This window comes from Elgaria multicarinata, chromosome 1 (assembly GCF_023053635.1).
Source record: "Elgaria multicarinata webbii isolate HBS135686 ecotype San Diego chromosome 1, rElgMul1.1.pri, whole genome shotgun sequence".
Taxonomy (NCBI): Eukaryota; Metazoa; Chordata; class Lepidosauria; order Squamata; family Anguidae; genus Elgaria; species Elgaria multicarinata.
Window position 1 is genome coordinate 43,824,180 of NC_086171.1, and position 21,175 is coordinate 43,845,354.

The window sequence follows — 21,175 nt, forward strand, 5'->3', positions numbered from 1 at the left end:
CACATGAGGAAAAATCTCCTATTCTTCTGTATAGTTTGCCTCCTTTGCAATTCAGTTGCATCCATTTCCAATCAGCCTTTTCAATGCCAAAAGGTGCTGTGTGTGTGTGTGTCTCTGTGTGGGGCGATATACCCAATTTAGGTAAACGGCACAAATTATTCTGAACACAAAATGTGCATTTCTGTGAGAGCTGGTTTAATCTGGATTATCCATGGTTGTAGAAGTGGTATCTGATGCAAAATGTATTACAAATCTAAACCACGAAAGGGCATTCTCTGCCATCCTACATTAATCTCCTCATTCCTCCACCCCACCCTTTCCTGCTAATGTTGTTAAATCTTGTTTCATCCCTTCACAATTGCTCTGTTCATCTTTGGAGCACTGGGTCCACAAAAGGGTCCTGAATGATCTGTAATTATGATGCCCCCAGGGAAAAAAAATTTCTTTTCCCAGAAGGAATGAATACACATAATACAGAAAGCAGCAACCTTGCACTCTGCTCTCACTAGCCCACTCACAACAGATGTTCCAATGCTGTACTTAGCAATGTTGCTGCTAAATAGCTTTATTAGTAATTTTGAATATTCCTGCCCAAAATATTTCAGGGAAGTGAGCAGATGTAGTTTTGTACTTTCTCGTCCCACGTTGATGTACTCATTCAAAACAAGGATACCAATCTTGAAAAATTTGGTGAAGAAAACAGAAAGAGTGCCTTGGTGTATTTAGATATAGTTTCATGTTTATTTACATCTTTTAAAATGTATTCTTAAGGGCACAATGCTATGCATGGCTGGCTGGGGCATGCTGGGAGTTGTAGGATTTCTTCCCCAGTCTAAATATGCATAGGCTTGCACCCTTAGAGTACTATGTAACTTATAGACTTGCACACACCTGATAACAAATTGATCTAATAAAAATCATAATATACATTTTGTATTTCACAGAAACTGGAAAGCAACATACTCTCTTTTGCTTTTACGACGGTCGGCTTGAAAGAGAGACTAAATCAGGGGTTGCACAAATTCAGTTGCATTCAGAGGTCTGAAAATACTGATCTCTTAATCCTCATACAATGGAATTCGAGTGTAAGGAACTACTATGTTTCTGAGAGTTGCAATGCACGAAGTTGGTCCTTCTGATAATCTTCAATCTTTTTCTCAGCTTCTTCATCTAGTACTTCTCTTAAGCGCTGAATTAGTATCTCAATTCCTTCACCAGTATACGTGGATATGGGAATGATCTCTTTGAACTCAACAGTGATTTCTGGAATCGTATCTGTTGGAAGCGACTGCATAGAATCTGAAATTATATACTTTGCGATTAATCTATGTAATATAATGCCTCTATAAAATTTCCCACAAATGGAATTTAATTAACATACAGAAACAAATGATGTAAATGTAACATTAAATGGAATTACATGGACTGAGTATCATTCTTTAACCATTGCTTCTCAATACATCCCATAACTTCCTAATTCACTGGTCAAGTTTATCAAGTATGTTTCATGTGTAAGGTACTAAGGATAAATACAACCTTTGTATCAGGGATGTCTCAATACATTCCAGTCCAAGGAGGTGAAGGTGATTTGCTTTTGAACTGCGAGAAAGTTAGAAGTGGTTGCTGGCCCATAATACTTCTTGACAGCAACTACTAACAAAGAGACACCTAATTTATATCCCACCCCTTTTCAAAGAGTCTTCAAAGACTTTACTAACATTTGGCTTCACTATGGGCCTCTTTAGACAACAAGCTAAGCAATGGTTAGACCACTAACCCTTTTGCAGCAAGTGGTTAGAAAACATGTATAGGAACGGTTCACACAACACACTGACCCTGTTGAGCTGACAAGCTAAGCCATGGTGGTTTAGCATTTGAGCGAAACAGTATGGCTTAAAGTGCCGTGTGAACCATTCCTAACCATGGTGGCTACATAAACATGGTTTAAACACACTAGTGTTTATTTGTTGTTTCAACCATCATGGTCATATCAACTTTACAAATGCATACCCCAGCATACAGGTAAGCACATACAAACTTTACAATACAAAGAAGTAAAATACAAATAGATACTAAAAAGGTTTTCATTAGAAGGTGCCCATACACATGTAAAAGTTTGTTTTAATACAAAGAATTAAAATAAGAGACACTAAGAATTTACATTAAAAGGTCCAGAAATGTATAAAAGTTAATACTACTGATACTGTAGTATCTGTTCTTATCAGTTTGATATCTGATATGTCCTCTATTTGAGGACTATATATATTAAATGGATTTTTGGAACTTTTAATTAAACACACTAACCATTTGCTGCAAAAGGGTTAGCGGCCTAACCATGACCCACAAACAAGCCCACCAAGTCATGGTTCACTCACACAATACGCTAAGCTATAACGTTAAGCTCAAAATACTTAACCATTTTGGTTTAGTGTGTTGTCTGAACAGGGCCTACAACTCTATGTGGCTGGCTAAGCTGAGCTTCAAACCAGATCAGGAATCTGAATCAGCAATCCTATATATATTACCTGGGAGTAAGCCCCACTGAACACAATGGGACTTACTTCTCAGTAAACATGCATAGGTTTGTGCTGTAAGTTTCCAAAATCCAAATAAAACTCTCAAGCCCTATGCTTATCACCAAGAAAATTAACATTTGATTTGTGCCAAAGGATGTGAAAATCTTATCCTAAACGGAGCTGTACAAAATTATCTCACCTTGAGGACTTTGCAATTGTTCCATAAGTTCATTCAATTTTTCTTTTGCATTGGGCAAATCCATTTTATTAACAGCAAGCAATGCAGGTTTAGTTCGAAGGTCTTCTTTATATAGTTCCAGTTCCTTCAAACATAAACCACAAACATGATATGAGTCTTTCATTTAAATCAGTAATTACTACACAACATATACATACAATGGAGGATATGTTAAGCTAGGGGTACACCTATAGATTTCAATTAAACTCAGTGAATAACAGAAGCTCAGTGCCACAGATATACAGACTGCAAGTCTGAGGCACGTGGTCTTTCCTATTTCAATCTAAATGAAGTACACAGAAACATTACGTGCTTGTATACTGCTGCAGTATCTGTAGTATGCTGCTACAACTGTCATGTTTATACAATTATACCCAGTTTCCTAGGAGAAAGCCTTACTGAAGTGAATGCAATTTATTACTATCTGCTGGGGAGGGGCACAGTTCTTAACTATTCCATAATTTTGAATAGGATGCTATACTATAGGAGGCTTTGGTACGTTCCAGCAAAGCAGTTCTTAGCTATGCTAGTTTGGAATGAACCTCTCTATATAGTGGCAGATGCTCTGGACGTGTCATCTTTTTTACTGTTTAGGGCTCCAAGATGAAATTATTTCTAGAAGTAAAAAACTGTGTTCCTTTTCAATAAGAAACTGATTTTTTGCATATGCAAATTCATTGATAGCTGGATTATTAATTAATTAATATTTATTTAAGTGACACTGCTAGTTACTGGGGTTTAGAATTATACTGCAGGTAAAATCTTGGACAAAACGTATTGTGGAAGTTTTGGGTAATTTTCTGCATTTCGAATGATTAGCAAAGATAGTAGCTGTACTTCAGATCACAGGCATAGAGAAATAGCAATGCACCAAAGCATAGTGAATTTGTATTAGTGGATCATTTCCCAGAATATCTAGAGGATCTTCAGGATTCTGTGGGAAGCATGCTGGAAAGATAGGTTATGGATAAAGCCTGTTGGGTTGCATGCCTTAAGGTCCACTATGGGTGCACATAACAGGAGTAGGCAACCGTTTTGGGCCATGGGCATAATTGGGAATTTGATCAACTGTCCTGGGCACCATCACAAAATGGCTGTCATGGGAGGGGTGTCAAAGGACAAGTAGCCTGCCCAAAAGACTGAGCACAAGGCAGAGGTGGAGTATGGGCCTCAACACACTAACCAACTCCTGTGAACCCAGTTTTCAGAACAGAAACTTATTTCACACCAATTCCAGCTGCTGGTAAGAAAATGTGTTAATAAAAAATGAGAGGGGAAAGTACCTCAGTGAACAAATAGAAAGGTATTTTGAGGTGCATTGGTGCCTGCGGGCACCACACTACTACTCTTGGAATATAGTATAAAGAATCACAATTGAATTAGTAGATGTGCATCTTCTTAATTTTATGATGCACATGGTGGAATAAGCATATGAAGTCAACTTAAAATGTGTCATTGTACAACCTGGGAGTACATGAGTCTCTCAATTACAAATTCCTGAAAAGATAATAAATTTGGAATTCATGGAGACAGTTATCACTCTGCACCATAGATTTTGTTAACGGATTATTTTCTAGTTAATAAGAGGAAGAGAATTTGAAGACTAAAATGCCTTTGTTTTTCACTTCCACCTGAAAATGATTTTTTTGTTTACTGATGGAAAATGAAGTTAATAAGGAACAAAATGCCTAACAATATATTATCTGCACTCCCTTGTAATATCTGGACCATTCCAAACCTCAGACATCTGAGACAACAACAAAGCCTTGCTGACAATTCCCAAGTCTATAATTTTCATAGGTTTGCTCTACAGAAAAAGATTTCAAATCCAAGCTTTATATAATCTTTTGTGATGGAACATTCATGTGTTACAATGACTGGGCTTGAGTGACACGATAACCAACAATGAGTTAAATAGTTAATAGTTGGTTATTGTGTCATCTGTCGGGACATTTTCACACCAAGGTTAGTGATTCAGCCGAAATAACCAATGCAAATAACCAATGCTGTGCCGAGTTGATTATTTGAACAACTGTTGGTTATCGTGTCATGTGTCAGGCACCAGTGACTATTTTGTCGCGCATGGTTATTTTTGGCGACTACAGAACCCCCTGGCAAGAGTGAGCGAAGCGGAACCTGCTGCTCTAGCCTAGCTGGCAGAACTTGCAATGGCTGATGGGATACCAGCAGGAGGACTGGGGGGGGGGAGAGAGGGCGGGGGATTGTGTCAAGCAAACACACTGTTGACTAACATAGTCAACTCGATGCTGGCCTTAATCCACACCATGGTTGATTATAATCATGTCGTATGAGGAGAACCCCCTTGATAATCAACCGTGGATTTGACTATTAACCCACCACTGACTATTGTGTTGTCTGAACACAGCCAATATGTAAAAATCACATTCATAAATAAAAGGACCACCACCTTTACCTTTGCTAATAGTATTATAGTTTCAAAGGCTGTTCTGAATGGCGTTTCAGAAGAAAGCTGAAAACCGGCTACATCGACCTGAAAAATTAATTTTAAAAAATCACACACAATCAGATGCTTCCTCATATTATTCTTCACTAGCCATAACGCTATCAGGATGATGGGCAAGGGTGAAGGGAAGCTAATGAGGTAGTTATTATACATTCATAAACAAAACTGTATTTTCAGGAAATAGGATCTATTCTAATATTTCTGTACGGTTCCCAAGTGAAAGAAACCATTAATCCAGTTGCCTATTTTTTTCTATTCCATAACTCTCTGTATACATCAAGGGTGGAGGAATTTCAGGCCCAGGAACCAAATACAGTTCTCTTAGGGGACCCAATCTAACCGTCTGGGTTCCCCAGAGAGCCACGTGGCTTTCCCCTGGCCACGACCCCTTTCCCCCAGCCACTGATGGTTCGGCGTTTACCAGTTATTGTGTAGTTCCCCCCTTCTAAAAGATAGAAGGGGGGGAACTGTCCTAAAGCTTATTTACTGGCAATAAGCGCTTTAAGCAAAACATGCTGGTATATTTTGTATTTCTGGCCCCACCCCCTTTGCCTTCTGTGCTGCCCACCACTGGAATGTAGCCCCCCGAGAGAGCCTTCAATTCAGCCATTGGGCTGGAAGAGGTTCCCCACCCCTGGTCTGCATTCATTCTAGGGTAAGCCCTCCACACAGTTTGCTTTTGTCTGGGTCTTATTAGAACTACATCACAAGTAGCCCCTTTCCCCTTTACTAACTACACAATTCAGTACAAATGATTCCATGCTTTTCCAGTTATCTGAAATCCTTATTTATACGGGATGTTCAGCAGCATTGATAACAGAAGTGTTAATACATTAGTGGTCCCACGACACGAACCTACTTCATCTGAAAAGCGAATCGCCATTAATCGTGCAGAATTCACATTGGTAAAATATATATGCCTGTGATCAATGTTAACAGAAACATTTCATAATGATATACCCGAACATGTTTCCAACGCTGTAGGACAGGGGACTTTAACCTCTTTCACAAACTACACAAATGTCAGAAACCATCAAAGATCAGGGGGAAGGGGTGGGGCTAGCGGAAGGGCCCATGGCCACCTGTGGAAATTCAGAGGCACAAATTGGGACCTCAGGCTGGCCAGATTTGGTGCCATAGGCTTGATGTTTGACATCCCTGCTGTAGGATCTGGCTGTCCTTGATCTAAATGCATAACTGCTAGATGTTAAAATTTCATTTATTTAGGGTGACCATATGAAAAGGAGGAAAGGGCTCCTGTATCTTTAGCAGTGATATAGAAAGGGGAATTTCAGCAGGTGTCATTTGTATGCATGCAGCACCTGGTGAAATGCCCTCTTCCTCACAACAGTTACAGCTGCAGGAGGCCTGCCCTCTTGACCAGATACAAAAGAGGGCAGGGCTCCTGCAGCTTTAACTGTTGTGAGGAAGAAGGAATTTCACCAGGTGCTGCATGCATACAAATGACACCTGCTGAAATTCCCTTTTCTACACAACTGTTAAAGGTACAGGTGCCCTGTCCTTCTTTCCATATGGTCACCCTAATTTTTCATGCCAGTAATACCAGGGTATGATGTAACAATCAGACATTCCATGGTAGCTACCATGGTTATTCCTTTAGACACACAGAGCCTAAATTAAATGAGGCACCCGAAACCTGACAGGAAACCAAGCAACAGTGTGTGCTTACAACAAAGAGAAGCTGTTTTGTTCTTTCCACATGCTTCAAGAAATTGTGGCCTCTTCCTTTATTAGCGTGGGCACCTTCAATCAATCCTGGAAGATCAGCAACTGTGATCTAGGAGGGAAAATAAAAAGCAAATCTCCTTCAAAAGACAGAAACAATGGTTGAGCCTCATTAATTCACTCAAGGTGGTACCAAAGTTGTTAGTGTACTTCCACTACAGATCAAGAGCTTCAATTTGGCAACTATGTACTCCAAGACAACTTAATTACTAGAAGAGGCTTAAAACGGGATTTGTGTGGCTAAACACACACACGCATGAAGCCCCCCTCACAATAACAGCCAGCTTTCTACTATATACCAAGGTACATAGCCACATACATGGCAGAAGTTTTCCCTTCCTAAGTTTCAATTGGCTTCAGTTTGGAAAAAAAAATAAGGTGCAGGTTTAGGGTATTGCAGTAGCATGCAGAATTCAAGTTGGAAGTCATATAACTGTAAAGTCTGTGCTTGAGAATGAGCACCTGTTTTGCAAGAACTAGTAATGCCTGCAAGTAACTGCAAGTACTTTTACCTGGCCCGATTGCAAAAACTGTGCTAATGTAAACACAGCCAAAAAAATAAAAAATAAAAATGTACACTTGGGGTGAGATCAAAGATTTTCTGTTCTGTAACAAGTAGCATAAAATGAAACAGACACAAGAAAGATTTGCTTTAGCTTTTTCCTCAAACATTGTTTTTGCTAAGTTCCCATTAGAATGATCTGACTTAATAATATGCCTCTCCTCTAACATGGTTTGGAGGATAATGAACAAGCTGTGGCTTGGGTTCAACTTCTCTCTCTTTCTTGTTTAGCACCATCCCTCATTTGCCATGATGTTTGCACTTCAAAGCATGGTTTCTACTTGGGAAGTCAGATCTGATTCTGGTTGGGAGGGGAAGCACTAATAGGATGACCATATGAAAAGAAGGGCAGGGAGGAGCCTTTAACAGGAGATATCTTTAACTGTTGTATTGAAAAGGGAATTTCAGCAAGTGTCATTTGTATGCATGTAGCACCTGGTAAAATTTCCTCTTCATCACAACAGTTAAAGCTGCAGGAGCCCTGTCCTCTTTTGTATCTGGTCACAGCTTTAACTGCTGTGATGAAGAGGGAATTTTACCAGGTGCTGCATGCATTCAAATGACACCTGCTGAAATTCCCTTTTCTATACAACTATTAAAAAGACAGGAGCCCTTTCCTCCTTTTTATCTGGTCATCCTAAGCGCTAACCATAGTTTGCAAATTTAGCTGACACAGCAAGCTACAGTTAGGGCTAAACAGGAAACAAAGGGAAGATATATACAAGGGGGGGAGGCCGCACGATCCTTCAAATGATGCTTTGGAGTCATTACATCTGTGTCACAGCATGCTTATTTGGGTGCTTATTCAAGATAGCATTCTCAAGGCTATCTGATGAAGTCAATTGAATCTTGTAGCATAGGTCACAAGAGTTCTGAGTTGTCGGAAGAAGGGCAGTTATCACCTAATCTGCAAGCCTCAAAACCTGGCCTACAAAGGGTCATTGACAATGCTGCAGTTTTGTGTACATGGAGAAGGGTGGGAGAAATATGGATGAAAAATTGTGTTAATTAGTTCTAATTTTATGCCCGCTACAAACTACAATAATTGTGCTAAGAGGCTTGTACAGATACTTAATGGGATTGAAGGAGTATTTTAAAAGAATCCACCAAGATTCTGAAAGTAAAAACTGCACAGGCAAGCTTGCTCATAGAGGACAACATCACAATTTTTATTCATTTCGTATAATCTATATGGACAAAGATTAAAGCATAATCTGCCAAGCCCTCTCTTTCCTGGTTGCAGGAGGAAAAGCACTTTTACTCATTTCACATTTTTGAACTTTGTTGTTGAACTGACGTTGTCAAGACACCTCTTGATGCAAGCCTTTCATCTCAGAGTGATATTTCAAGATTACTCTCATGTGCCAGCTATAGATTTTTGGACATCAAAGTAAAAATGGGGTTGTGTGGAATCATATGTTTGAAAGCCTTATAAACACAGCCCCCAATTCTTCATCAAAACTTAGTACTACGGACTTCATATTTACAAACATAATTTCCCTAACCATGGGCAATGTTAAAACTGTTTTACAAGGCCTGTGTTTAGAAATTTTCAGAAAGGTGGAAAGATAAAGAAATAGAAACAGTGGCCATTAGGCCATTCTTAGCTTTACAGCTTTCTATATTGAAACATGATATGTTGACTAAATTAACTTGGATGAACCATTTTTAAAAGTATATAAAAAGCAGTTACTTTGGGTGAAAAGAACACAGTAAAAGCAGTGTACATCTATAATGAACCTGTTCATTTGACAGGGCCTGGCCCCCTTCTCAGGAATTTACCACTTTCAGTGCCACCAGAGGTCTCGATGGCTATTCTTCAAGGTAAAAATCATGTTCAGAGATTGCTTAGGAGGGTGCATCAGAGGTCCAGGTCTATGGCATCTGCTAGCTTTAGCTGCATTCAGAGGATCATGTTGATTTAGTAAGCCAAGATATGGATGAGTATTTTGCTTGTGTACACAGCATACTATAGTTAAAGCAGAAAATCTCTAAACATAGTTTTCTATTTCACTGAAACTAGGAAACTACAGTTACAAGCTTTGGACCAAGCCAGGATCTTAAAACATAGTTTGAAGCTGGTTTAATATCCTGGCTAGTTCTGTTGCTAGTAACCATAATTTCCTGGTTTGTAAAAAAAAAAGAGAAGCTATGGTTAGTTAGAGACTTTCTCATTTGATTGCTCTCATCATGAACGGAGGAGTGAAGAGACCGTGTCTGCTGGCAAAATGCTCAGCTTAATAAGACAAGATTTGATTGCCTGAACCATGCCATTGGGTTTGATGTATTTTCCATTTTGCCAACTAATCTGTTTTCTTCTGTCCAATAATGTAACTCAAACATGTAGGTACATGGGATATTACTGAGCATGCAGATAACACCAGTTCAGAACATTTAAGGGCACATTCCTATAGACTGCACCCTTGATGATCTAACACCCCAAACACAGAGGCTTATGATCATCCTATGCAGAACAGGGAAAAGCAGCAGAGGCTTTTTTGCCCGCCTAACAGGGATGTCTCGGAGGGGAAGGAGCCAGGAGAGCTTTCAGGATAACTTGTCTCCTGGGGTCTCCAGTCTCCTCCCCCTCCTCTGCTCACTGAAACGCCCCTTTCTCCCCCTCCTCCGAGGTCGAGTTCCTGACCTTGGAGAGCAGCCGGCATGGTTCTTTCCACACCAGCTATTAGAGGGAAGTGGGGAGGTAGGAGCTCCATTCACTCCTCTGAGGTCAGAGCGCTGGCTCCCGACCTCAGGTCAGGGAATCCAAACTATCCTTTTTGCCCCTGAGAATATCTCAGGGCCATAGAATTTCTCCCTAAATTAAATTTTAAAATGTCAAGAGAAAATGCCCCAATAGGAACAGTCAAATTACAAAGAGAAACTCAATTTTTTTTTATTTTGGATCTGCACTGATGTCAATTTGCTGATCTAGCTGAAAGTCACAGAAAGTTAGCAAACTAGAAAAGCAGCCTGCTTAAAAAAAGCAGACCAGGATAGGTGATTTTTGAAGGCTTCTCATGGGAAAAGCCTCTTCAAAAATTACACTTTGGAGCTGAGATGCTGCATTGGGCCTCCTGGCTAATCAAGCCGAGGTGTTGTGATTTAGTGTGCCTAGCAGCTTAGGGACTAACCAATAGGGAAGCCAGGATGTTTTGCACCCTGGGTAGCTCTTTCATAGTTCTGACTGAAACCCAGAGTGGGTTCACTGCCCCACTGACGTCGGAGCCACCAGCCTCCACTGGTTTTAAGTTATATGTCATTGGGGCTGCATAAGGCAACCGAAAAAGGATTTCTCCATGACAACATCTTTGATACAATCTTAGTTTTGGGAACTAACCTGTTTGAAATCAGCATACTTCACTGTTCCAAGTTCAGGTTTTATTGTTGTGACTGTGGAAAAGAGGAAAAAGTTAACATTGTTGTGTGAAGCACTTTAGAACTTTACTGCGGGCTTCTATGCCTCTGCTCGACACACTTATTTATTTTGAAAAGAAGGGTCCAAAGCTGGCAATACAGGAATACCCCTGCTTTCTCAAAAACAACCTCTTGAATTGTGGGGCTGGCAGTGAGGACAGACAGAGACAGCATTAGTTTCCCACAGATATTCAGTGCTGCTTACATTAGAGGATACAAAGAAAACCAAAGAAATGTTGTATTATTATTATTTGGGGTGCATTGTCAGCAAGCACAATCGTGACTATTGCAGAGGAGATACCAGGAACACTATGGGAGTGACACTCAATGTTGTTACATAAATATCTTGTTCCTACTGGTATTGTTTTGTTTTCTTAGTGGCTGGTGCGAGGGCAGAGGATTGCGATGACACCGCATCACTGTGTTAGCCACCATTTGTCCTCTCTGACTTGGTTCAAGGAGCCCAGCAAGGCAAATACAAGGAAGTAGGGTTGATACAAGACCACTGTCAGGGCAAGTCTGGTCACATCCAATCAGGTCAGGTCAAGTGGGGTTTAGGTTTGGTGTGCTGAATAGCAAGGCAAAGAGCATCACCACACGGGGGAAATTGCATTTCTTTACCATCGCTTCTCCATCTGTGCATTTGTCCCTCATTACTTCCTCTTTCGAAAGAGGAAGTAAACAACATGCACATGGCCTGTTCAGTGGGCTGTTTTGATCACGCTGCTTCTCCTTCACACAGCAGGGGATAGCAGCAAGTTCTGTCTCAAAAAATAAGTCAGACTTACTGGGGTGGTTTTTTGTTGCGCAAAGAAGGCTAGAAGGGGCGGGAGGCAGATGACGACGATGTGAGAGGGACCCACAAAAATCCATGAGTGCCCAGTAACAAGTGTGCAATAAAACGCTCATCTGATGGAGGAGAAAGTTAGCCCAGGCAGGGTCTTTCAGGACCTTGGCCAGCTCCAAGTTAGATGAGACTTGGTCAAGGTGAGCTGCTGACTCAGCAACAGTCAAATGCTTTTGAAATCTTCTAAAGGCCAGCAGCTCAAGAGCTGCAGTTAGCTCCACCCCCTCAGAGAAGCAATTTGTTTCTTAAAGGGCTACTGCCTGATTTGTAGCTGCTGGTGCTTATGGGGTGTGGGTGGTGAAGGCTGTAAAAGAAAAAAATATCCTCTGCATCTGAGGAGGCACATCCTCTGGCCTGGAATGCCCTGGCATAGCAGGAGTTGGATTAATAGAGCGAATCTCCTCTGCCACTGAGTTCTTCTTGGAGCCACAAGACAGGTCAAGGCTGGGGAACATGACACTATTATAGTGGATCATATAATCAAGCAGTACATTGATTTTTAGGAGTACAATATGCATTTGCAAAAGTATTAATGTAAGGAGACAGCAAGATACTTCTCTACAATTATACTCTGAAAACCTTGGTAGTTGACAGACATGAGCTCTGACAGATGTGTCCCCAACCACACTCAGCATTGCACGCCCACACTTCCCAAACACACTCCCATGTCTCCCCCCACCCCACCCCACGCTCCAATTGCAACAGGCTATTGCTGGAAAAGAAATATCCTACACCTTCAAGGTGTTTGAGTTGCACAATGCAAACACTGATGCAGAGGCATTTAAGAACAGGATGCTGATGCTAATAAAGGGACAGTTCCTACTCACAGGCATAGTCTGCAATTTGAGGTGTTGCGTGAGAAATCTTGGTTAGCAAAGAGGACTTTCCTGCATTTGGAAATCTGAAAGAAGCAGAAATTACAGAATTATCATTTTGTGCAGGAAGGGGGGAGACCACATATGGCCTGTGGACTACATATGCCCCTGTCCTTTTTTGTAGCCCAAACAGCCTCCAAATGGCTGCCCCTACACTGTTGAATTGCTGCCAAATTTGGGCATGTGAAAAACAGTTGCATTTTTGCTTTCAATCAATGTGTGCAGGGAGTGGTTGCCTTCTTCCAATGCAAAGCTGCCTTCCTCTGGGGCTGTGGGAGTTCAATTTTGCAATAAAACAAAATGCATCTTCCCCATGTGCTTTGTTTTAAAGTAAAAATGTAGGATATTTTCTTGGTGCTTAAATGTGGTGTCAATTTCAGTGCCAGCAGAGGTGTGTGTGTGTGTGTGTGAGAGAGAGAGAGAGAGAGAGACCCCTGGTAGGTTCCAGGGGCAGGAGGATGAATTGATCCCTGGACCCTCCAAAGTTACCCACCCCTGATTTAATGCTACACTATCATTTACATATGATAGAACAATAAAACATTTCCTTGCCAATTTTTTTTTTAAATTTTTACTCCAGTGAATATTGTTTCATCTGCAAAGACGAGCAGATAATTTATTTATTTGATTTGTACCCCCACTCAGAAAATGGCTCTCAAGGCAGCTTGTGTACGAATTCTATTTCTTGTGAACTAATTATATTTCTTGCGCAATATTTCAAGCTTAATAACATTATATGCTGTACATTCACAATATTGAGAAGCCACGGTACCGCAGGGGAGTCAAGACTGGAGAGACGTATGTGTGTGTGTGTGTGTGTGTTTGGGGTAACTCAGGAAAAAATGAGTAAAAATGGTTCTACCAATTCTCTTACTTTAAAAAACAAACAAATTCAGGAGAAGTGACATCACATTGTAAACTGTTTAAGCTTTTTTTTTTTTTGAAGGGGGGGATAGAAGAAACTGTTATAGTTTAAATAGGCCTGCCAGCTCAAGAAACATGGGGGTCCTAACAAGCCATTTTTCCTGGAGATAGTAGGATACTTTGGTTGTGTTTGCCCCTTTAAAAATATGGATGAGAGCTCAATGATATCTGTGAAATTCACTGCTGTGTACCTGTGGTAGTCTCTCTCGGCACAAGTTTGGACTGTAATTGAGACAGAGAACACCCAGCCCATGTTTGATTGAAGTAAACACCATTTTTTAAAAATGCATATATGAAAGAGCGATTGCTCAATTACATATCAATCTCTTTGTGAACAGAACTATAAAAGCATCAGAGACAGTGACAAGGATATGACACGCTGAAGGGAGTCATAATTCACTGCGGATTAACGAGATGGGGGGGTTTCGGGACATTAGTGGAGTCAAGGTAATGCGATGAGAGCCATTTGAAAAGTTACCATACCTTTTCAAGAAGAATTTTATTATATCTGAACTAGACGTACTCACTTTGAAATGCATATAAGGATGCTGTTTCACTGTTTTTCAACCTAATGCTTCCCCCTACCTCCTTTCTGTAGAGAATATGATTTTTGTCTGAGAGATCTAATGATAAAGCACTTATGTACATACAGAGATGTACAAGTAAATTCAGAGTGAGATCAAAGCACAAGCTTTCAGAATTTGACTCAACAGTTCAACAAAAGAAAACAGATGTGTTTCCATGACTCCCTAGGAATTATTTTTTTCCTCCTGTATTCTACAACGACCCCAAAGTTTGAGATAGAATTGGGCGGGGGGGGGGGGAAGAGGTTGAAATCCTTCACAAAGCCAAAAATATTTCTGTGACACAGTCTTGAATATCCACCACCAAGCTTGCTTTAGTTTTGTATAAAGCTATAGTTCGTTGTTGTGCAAAACCTATACAAGGATTCAGGTTCACAAGTTAAATCAGAAACAGGAAGTGATTAGGATTTCCTAAACCTATGTCTATTTGAAGTAAAATGGATGTAGCACATACATGAATATTTATAATATAGGAGCAATCACTTCAGTGGGACTCCAGAATACAATTTTCAGGATCAAAGACTTACCCAACTAAGCCGACATCTGCTATTAGTTTTAAATCAAGATGAATCGTGTGTTTTTGACCTTTGGTGGGCAAGAAATTTGTAATCATGCATCCGCCAATTCCCCCACGTGCCACCAACAGTCTTTCTCCTGCTTTGTTAAGTTCCCCTAAAAATGAAGATCGCACAACAATCTGAAAATAATAATGGCTTTTTCCTAGCATCCATTAACAGTCATTTTTTCAACTTCTAACTTAACATTACATATTTGTTTGGCATGGGATTCTTTTTAAAGCAGCAACGAACATCAAGAAATCCACAATTGTGGTACCAAACTCGCTATAACCCTTCCTCCCCACTGCAAAGCTAATGAACACGATGTACAGCAAAACTATAATTAAAAAATGATAATCTGTAGGCTCCAAAAGGGTCTGTGAAACTATTATTTATATTAAAGGTGAAATCCTACTCATACTCATTTGGAAGTAAGTCCCATTGAACAAAGTGTAACTTACTTCCAAGAAAACAAACAGTACGTAGGCGAACACACATCAGTCAAAGCAAATATAGCATCTCTGTTAATCAGCAGATAGTAAACTGCTTCTGGGAATTATGAACTCTTCATAAACATCTACAACAGCATATATGCCTGCAGCACCTGTAAAAGACCCCTGATGTCAGCCAAATTTCAATCTGTGATGCTACATTGGCTGAGTGGAAAGCACACCCCAATTAAGCCATTATTTGCAGCCTCAGGAAAAAAAATCATACAATTGATGTTAAATCTTCAAGATTTGGGGGGATTTCCACATAGGAGATTCTGCAGTGTTGAAGTTTCCATTTGGCTTGACAACGCATATCTCACAGTAGGTACAACATTATAAATGGTGTGGAGAAAGTGGATAGAGAAATGTTTTTCTACCTCTCTCATAATACTAGAACCCAAAGGGCTCATTCCAGGAAGCTGATTGGTGGGAGATTCAGGATAGATAAAAGGAAGTACTTCACGAAACATATTTTTTAATTATGGAATTCACTACCACAAGATGTAGTGATGGCCACCAATCTGGATGGCTTTAAAGGGGATTAGACAAATTAATGGAAGAAAAGGCTACCAGTGGCTATTATTCCTGATGGTTATATACTACCTTCGGTATCAAAGGCAGTGTGCCTATATGTATGCCAGCTGCAAGGGAAAAAGAGAGGGAAGATTGCAGTCATGTCCTACTTGTGGGCTTTCCACAGGCAACAGGTTGCCCATTGTGGAAACACAATGCTGGTCTAGATGGTCCCTTGATCTGATCCCACATGGCTCTTCCTATGTTCCTTAACATAAAAACCTTTTAGTGTGAGGACATGCATGCCAAATTCTTGCTAAGCACACAGCTGCCATACTTCTGATTTCTTATAATGACATACAGGTAAAGAGCCAAAGGATCCTTACCAAACAGTTTTCCGTCATCTGTAGCAACTGATATTCCTATAGGCACCTTTACTTCACAATCTTTTCCAGTAGCACCTTTTAGTGCAGCAATACTTGAGGGGCAAAAAAAAAGCAAACATTACAAGATTGTTTTCTAGGGCATGAAGAATTGCTCCACATTCATTCTCAATCACTGAGAAGTACTCACCTACTGTTGGCTCCTGTTCCTGCCACAAACCGTTTCGTTGGATATCGATCTTTAATCCTCTTCAAGGTCAGTTTTTCGTGAGCTACCAGCCAGACATCACCGCCTTTTCCCCCTTCCCCACCAAATCGAGGAAAGCCCATTCCGCCACTTCCTCCTTTCACATAGATCCTTAGGTCATCCATAAATCTGCCATACTGCCAAAAGAATACAGAAAAATGCTGGTATTACAGGTTTACCAATAAATCACTTCTCATTATGAAGAGTGAGAGGATGAGCAGAGGGTAGGCCCGTGTATTACAAGAATCCCCTCGAAGGAAGCAATCCCTACTAGGACATGGATGGGCAGAAAGTTGATCTCTAGATGATTTAGACTTCAATTCCTAGCATTCCTGACCATTGGCCATGTTGGCAGAGATTTCTCAGAGTAGAAAATCAAAACATTTGGAGATCTGCCCACCCTGGTCTAGGACTGCTGTGAGCAAGGGCTAGGTATGCCCTTGCTCATAGTGATTTGCCTTCACTTCAATGTTGTTTCCAACTATCGTGCTTTACTTTTCTCCATAGTAGTAAATGACAACCATTCTCCTACATAAGAGCGAATCCACACCAGAGCCTGCTAGAGAAAACACTGGCAACTTTATTTATGTTACATCCCCCATCTCTTTAAGGAACTCAGTTTGGCATACATAGCCTAATTTCATTTTAACTTGACAACAATCCAAGTCTGATACATAGTACCAGACCCAGCAACCTTTACTACTCCGCAAGGATTTGAACTCAGGTCTCCCCAGTTCAGCAGTCTAATCATTACTGCACTACACCAGTTCATAACAGAAATATAATAAAATATTTATATGGTTATTCTAAACCAGGATCATATGGACCTCCAACGGCACAATCTATAAATACTGAGGACATTCAGAACTTTTGGGGCCAAATAGAGGGTATCTAAATTTTTAGGCCACCTGTTCTCCTCTCTTGCAATGGCTTTTGACAGCCAGAGGAGAAGAGTTGTTGCATATGGTTCACCCTGCCCAAATGACAGCATCCCAAATGCTAGGCTTCTCTTCCAGGCCCTTAAAAATGACAAATAGCAAAGAGAAACCAATAGGAATGCCTTCTCCCTGCTTGGGACAAAACATCTTCTATGCACTTTCATTGAGACTAAGTATTCTCAAAAAAGTGCTAATCAGGCTCAAACCTAACATTAAGGTGTTAGCTGATGGCCATCAGGCCAAAGGTCTCAGGGAATATATGTCTCAGATCTTCACATAGCACACAGTTTAACTATGCAATTTGCTTTCACAAGATGTAGTGATGGCTGCCAAATTGGATGGCATGAAGAGGAGATTGGAAAAATTACCAGAGGATAAATCTGTCAGTAGCTACTGATGGCTCTGGCCCTGTCCGGATATAACAGTGGCTTTTGGCAGCAATTTGTCATTTAATTAACCTATGGTTTGTTCTTGGGTTAACTTGGGATTGTTTCACCCACAAACAACCCCAAATGCCTGGGTTTGGACATCACATTAATAACCTATAAATGTTGCAATAAACAAATTGTTTATTTTTTGTTTCAACCATCATGGTCATATCAACTTTACAAACGCATACCCCAGCAATGCAGGTAATGCTGTTATAGTTATTTAGAAGTTGAGATGTTGCTATAACATATCAGCGAGGCCATCTAAAGGGAAATCTATTCATAGAATCATAGAACAGTAGAGTTGGAAGGGGCCTATAAGGCTGAGTCCAAGCCCCTGCTCAATATAAGAATCCACCTTAAAGCAAAACTGAAAGATGGCTGTCCAGCAGTATCTTGAAGTTCTCTAGTGTGGGAGAGCCCACGAGCTCCCAAGATAATTGGTTCCATTGTTGTACTGCTCTGTCAGGAAGTTTTTCCTAATGTCCAGCTGGAATCTGGCTTCCTGTAACTTGAGCCCATTATTCCTTGTCCTGCACTCTGGGATGATTGAAAAGAGATCCTGGCCCTTCTCTGTGTGACAACCTTTCAAGTATTTGCAGAGTGCTATCATGTCTCCCCAACTCTTCTCCAGGCTAAACATGCCCAGTTCTTTCAGTCTGTCCTCATAGGGCTTTGTTTCCAGACCACTGACCATCCTCTGAACCCCCTCCAGCTTGTCTGCATCCTTCTTGAAATGTGGTGTCCAGAACTGGATGCAATACTCAAGATAAGGCCTAACCAGTGCTGAATATAGGGGAACCAGTACCTCACATGATTTGGAAACTATACTTCCATTAATGCAGCCCAAGATAACATTTGCTTTTTTTGCAGCTACAAACTACTTTGATTATGTTCTGGAATTATAGATTTCAAGCAATACTATATGCACTAGTTTCTTTGGTTTCATAGTTTAATTACTTGTTCTATGTTGGGGTTTCACACAGCAATTACATACATAATATTTGTAACATTTTTATTATGAGTGTGTAGCACTGTAAGTATGAAAAAAAAAGAGATCTGCGATGCTTTAAAAGCTAACAGATTTATTGTGGCACAAGCTTTCACAGGCTAGAGTCCACTTCATTAGACGCATGAAGTGGATTCTCGTCCCACAAAAGTTTATGCCATTACATGTGCCGTATGTGGAACTCTCTCCTCAGAGAGGGTTGCCCAGCGCCTACTTTAGGTGCCAGGCAGAAATGTCTATATTGTTCTGGGACGTTTAGGTATTTTAGACCCCATTCTGTTATTTTACTTATTTTTTGGTAGCTTTTATGTAGATGGTACACTATAGTTTTACTGCAAACTGGGATCATTTTTGATAAAAAAAATCTTCATATAAAACCTCTTTAAACAAAAAAAAATACATAAAAGTTATCCTCAGTTGGGAAACACACACACATGGAGGTGGGAAAAAAGGTAAACAATGAGGAGTACTATATATAGGCGTGTATGTTTTCTGTTCTTATATTTTAATAAATGCTCAGTGGGCTGTGTGCATGGTTAGTCCTACTTAGAGTAGACACATTGAAACACATGGGCCTTAAGTTAGACTAGCACTAGATACAAATTAGTATGCGGGAAGGGAACTAATGATCCATTATGAGAAAAAGAGAAACATCTCTCTCTAACTTCAGCCTTCCCAACCTGATAGCCTCCAGAACTTTTAGACTACAACTCCCAGCATTCCTGAGCACTGGCCTGCTGGCTGGGGCTGATGGGAGCTGAAGTCCAACCTGGGGAAGCTGCCTAACCAAATATTCAGTGTTATCCCCCACCACTGGGCACCCGGGCGAGCGCCTCCATCGCTCTTTACCCCGAGACGGCGGGTGGCGAGAAGAGCGGCGGGAGGTTGCGCACTAACCTGCCTGAGGAGAGCTCGGCTGAGCCACACCATGCTATAGACCAAGCGCCAGAGAGCCTCCTTTCTGCTTGGAGCGCGCGCAGGGCCGGGCAAGGAGGCAGGCGGCGCAGGCTAGTGACGCCACGCCGCCGCGCCCGCCCAGCCGAGAGGCGGAGCGGAGAAGACGGGGGAGCCCAGCACAGCGCGAAGCGAGCGCGCCCGGGAAGGGGATGCGGCGTGGCGGGAGTGCCTCGCCGGGGATGTACGTTTGGCGCCTCAATGACGCTGGGTGGCGGTGGCAGAAAATGCGCGCGGCCGCAAAGCGGCCTGAGGTGCGGCGCGCCTCTTCTTAGACCTCAAGCCAGTGGAGGCTAGTGGGGCTCTGAAGCCATTTTGGCCAGAACGCTAAAGGAGCTATCTAAAGTGCCGAACCCTATCCCCAAAATAGGCTCAGCACCTTGGAGAGCTCCTTTAGAGTTCTGGCAGGTTCTGACTAACGCCCTGAGTGGATTCGTTGCCCCACCGAAATCGGAGTCACCAGCCTCCACTGCGTCAAGCGTATGGATGGATTTTTACTAGCAGCTCAAACCTATGAGAGTCTACCCAGAGGGAAGTCCATCCTCTACCCCGGGTCCAAGTTCAATGGCACTCACTTCTAGGACACAATTTCTAGAGGGCTTGTCATTTTAGTCATCATCATCATCATCATCATCATTATTATTTATTTCATTTATATACTGCCCCATAGCTGAAGTTCTCTGGGCAGTTTACAAAAGTTAAAAAACTAAACATTAAAAACAAATATACAAAATTTAAAACCATAAAAAGCATAAAATACAAACAAAAACAGACAATATCCGTTTAAAACAACTATTCTGGGGATAGGACACAATTTCTAGAGGGCTTGTCATTTTAGTCATCATCATCATCATCATCATCATCATTATTATTTATTTCATTTATATACTGCCCCATAGCTGAAGTTCTCTGGGCAGTTTACAAAAGTTAAAAAACTAAACATTAAAAACAAATATACAAAATTTAAAACCATAAAAAGCATAAAATACAAACAAAAACAGACAATATCCGTTTAAAACAACTATTCTGGGGATAGTGTTTCATCAAAACCAGCCAAGACTCTTCTTGGGGCACATTAAAGACTAACACATTTATTCTGGCAGAATACACCCTTTAGTCTTTAAAATGCCACAAAGCGTTTTGTCGTTTTTATTCTGAGGTGACAATTTCCAGTGTGCTGACTGTTAGTCTGTTTCTGCAAAAACAAGAAAGGGCTTCTTGGGACACCTTAAATATTAGTAGTAGTGGTAGTAGTAGTAATAATAATAGCAGCATGCATTTTCGAGGGTTATAATCCACTTTATAAGAACATAAGAGCTGTACTGGATCAGACCAAGGGTCCATCTAGTCCACAACTCTGGAGGTCAGCTAGATGAGCCCAAAGGAACAGGAGGCATTTCCACCTCTGTCCTCTTCCCTCCCTGTCTGGCTCTTGCTGGCAGGGCATAAAATAGATAACGGGAT

The 21,175-nt window shown here is 41.0% G+C and overlaps 1 protein-coding gene and 1 pseudogene across 2 annotated transcripts; one reads left to right on the forward strand and one right to left on the reverse strand.

The window, feature by feature from the left end:
• Window positions 1–114: 114 nt before the first annotated feature.
• Window positions 115–19,727, reverse strand: GTPBP10 (GTP binding protein 10). Of its 2 annotated transcripts, XM_063147499.1 has the most exons (11): window positions 19,655–19,727; window positions 16,326–16,519; window positions 16,139–16,230; window positions 14,719–14,863; window positions 12,636–12,709; window positions 10,885–10,937; window positions 6,930–7,037; window positions 5,189–5,266; window positions 2,716–2,839; window positions 1,537–1,650; window positions 1,233–1,299 (listed from the first exon to the last, which is right to left on the reverse strand). In XM_063147499.1, the coding sequence occupies exons 1-10, from the start codon at window positions 19,685–19,687 to the stop codon at window positions 1,544–1,546; spliced, it is 1,008 nt and encodes a 335-aa protein (XP_063003569.1). In that variant the 5' UTR covers window positions 19,688–19,727; the 3' UTR covers window positions 1,233–1,299; window positions 1,537–1,543. The 2 variants fall into 2 exon arrangements, with proteins under 2 accessions (XP_063003562.1, XP_063003569.1); XM_063147492.1 differs by lacking the exon at window positions 1,537–1,650 and having other exon boundaries at window positions 115–1,299.
• LOC134413456 (U2 spliceosomal RNA) lies at window positions 2,192–2,335 on the forward strand (annotated as a pseudogene).
• Window positions 19,728–21,175: the final 1,448 nt, after the last annotated feature.

Coding starts and splice junctions, on each gene's coding strand:
- GTPBP10 (XM_063147492.1), bottom strand. CDS start 19,687: ATGGTGTGGCTCAGCCGAGCTCTCCTCAGGCAG. Junction 7,038..10,884: donor AGTATGCTGATTTCAAACAG/GTTAGTTCCCAA, acceptor TTTCCCTCCTAG/ATCACAGTTGCTGATCTTCC. Junction 2,840..5,188: donor CTATAATACTATTAGCAAAG/GTAAAGGTGGTG, acceptor TTATGTTTGAAG/GAACTGGAACTATATAAAGA.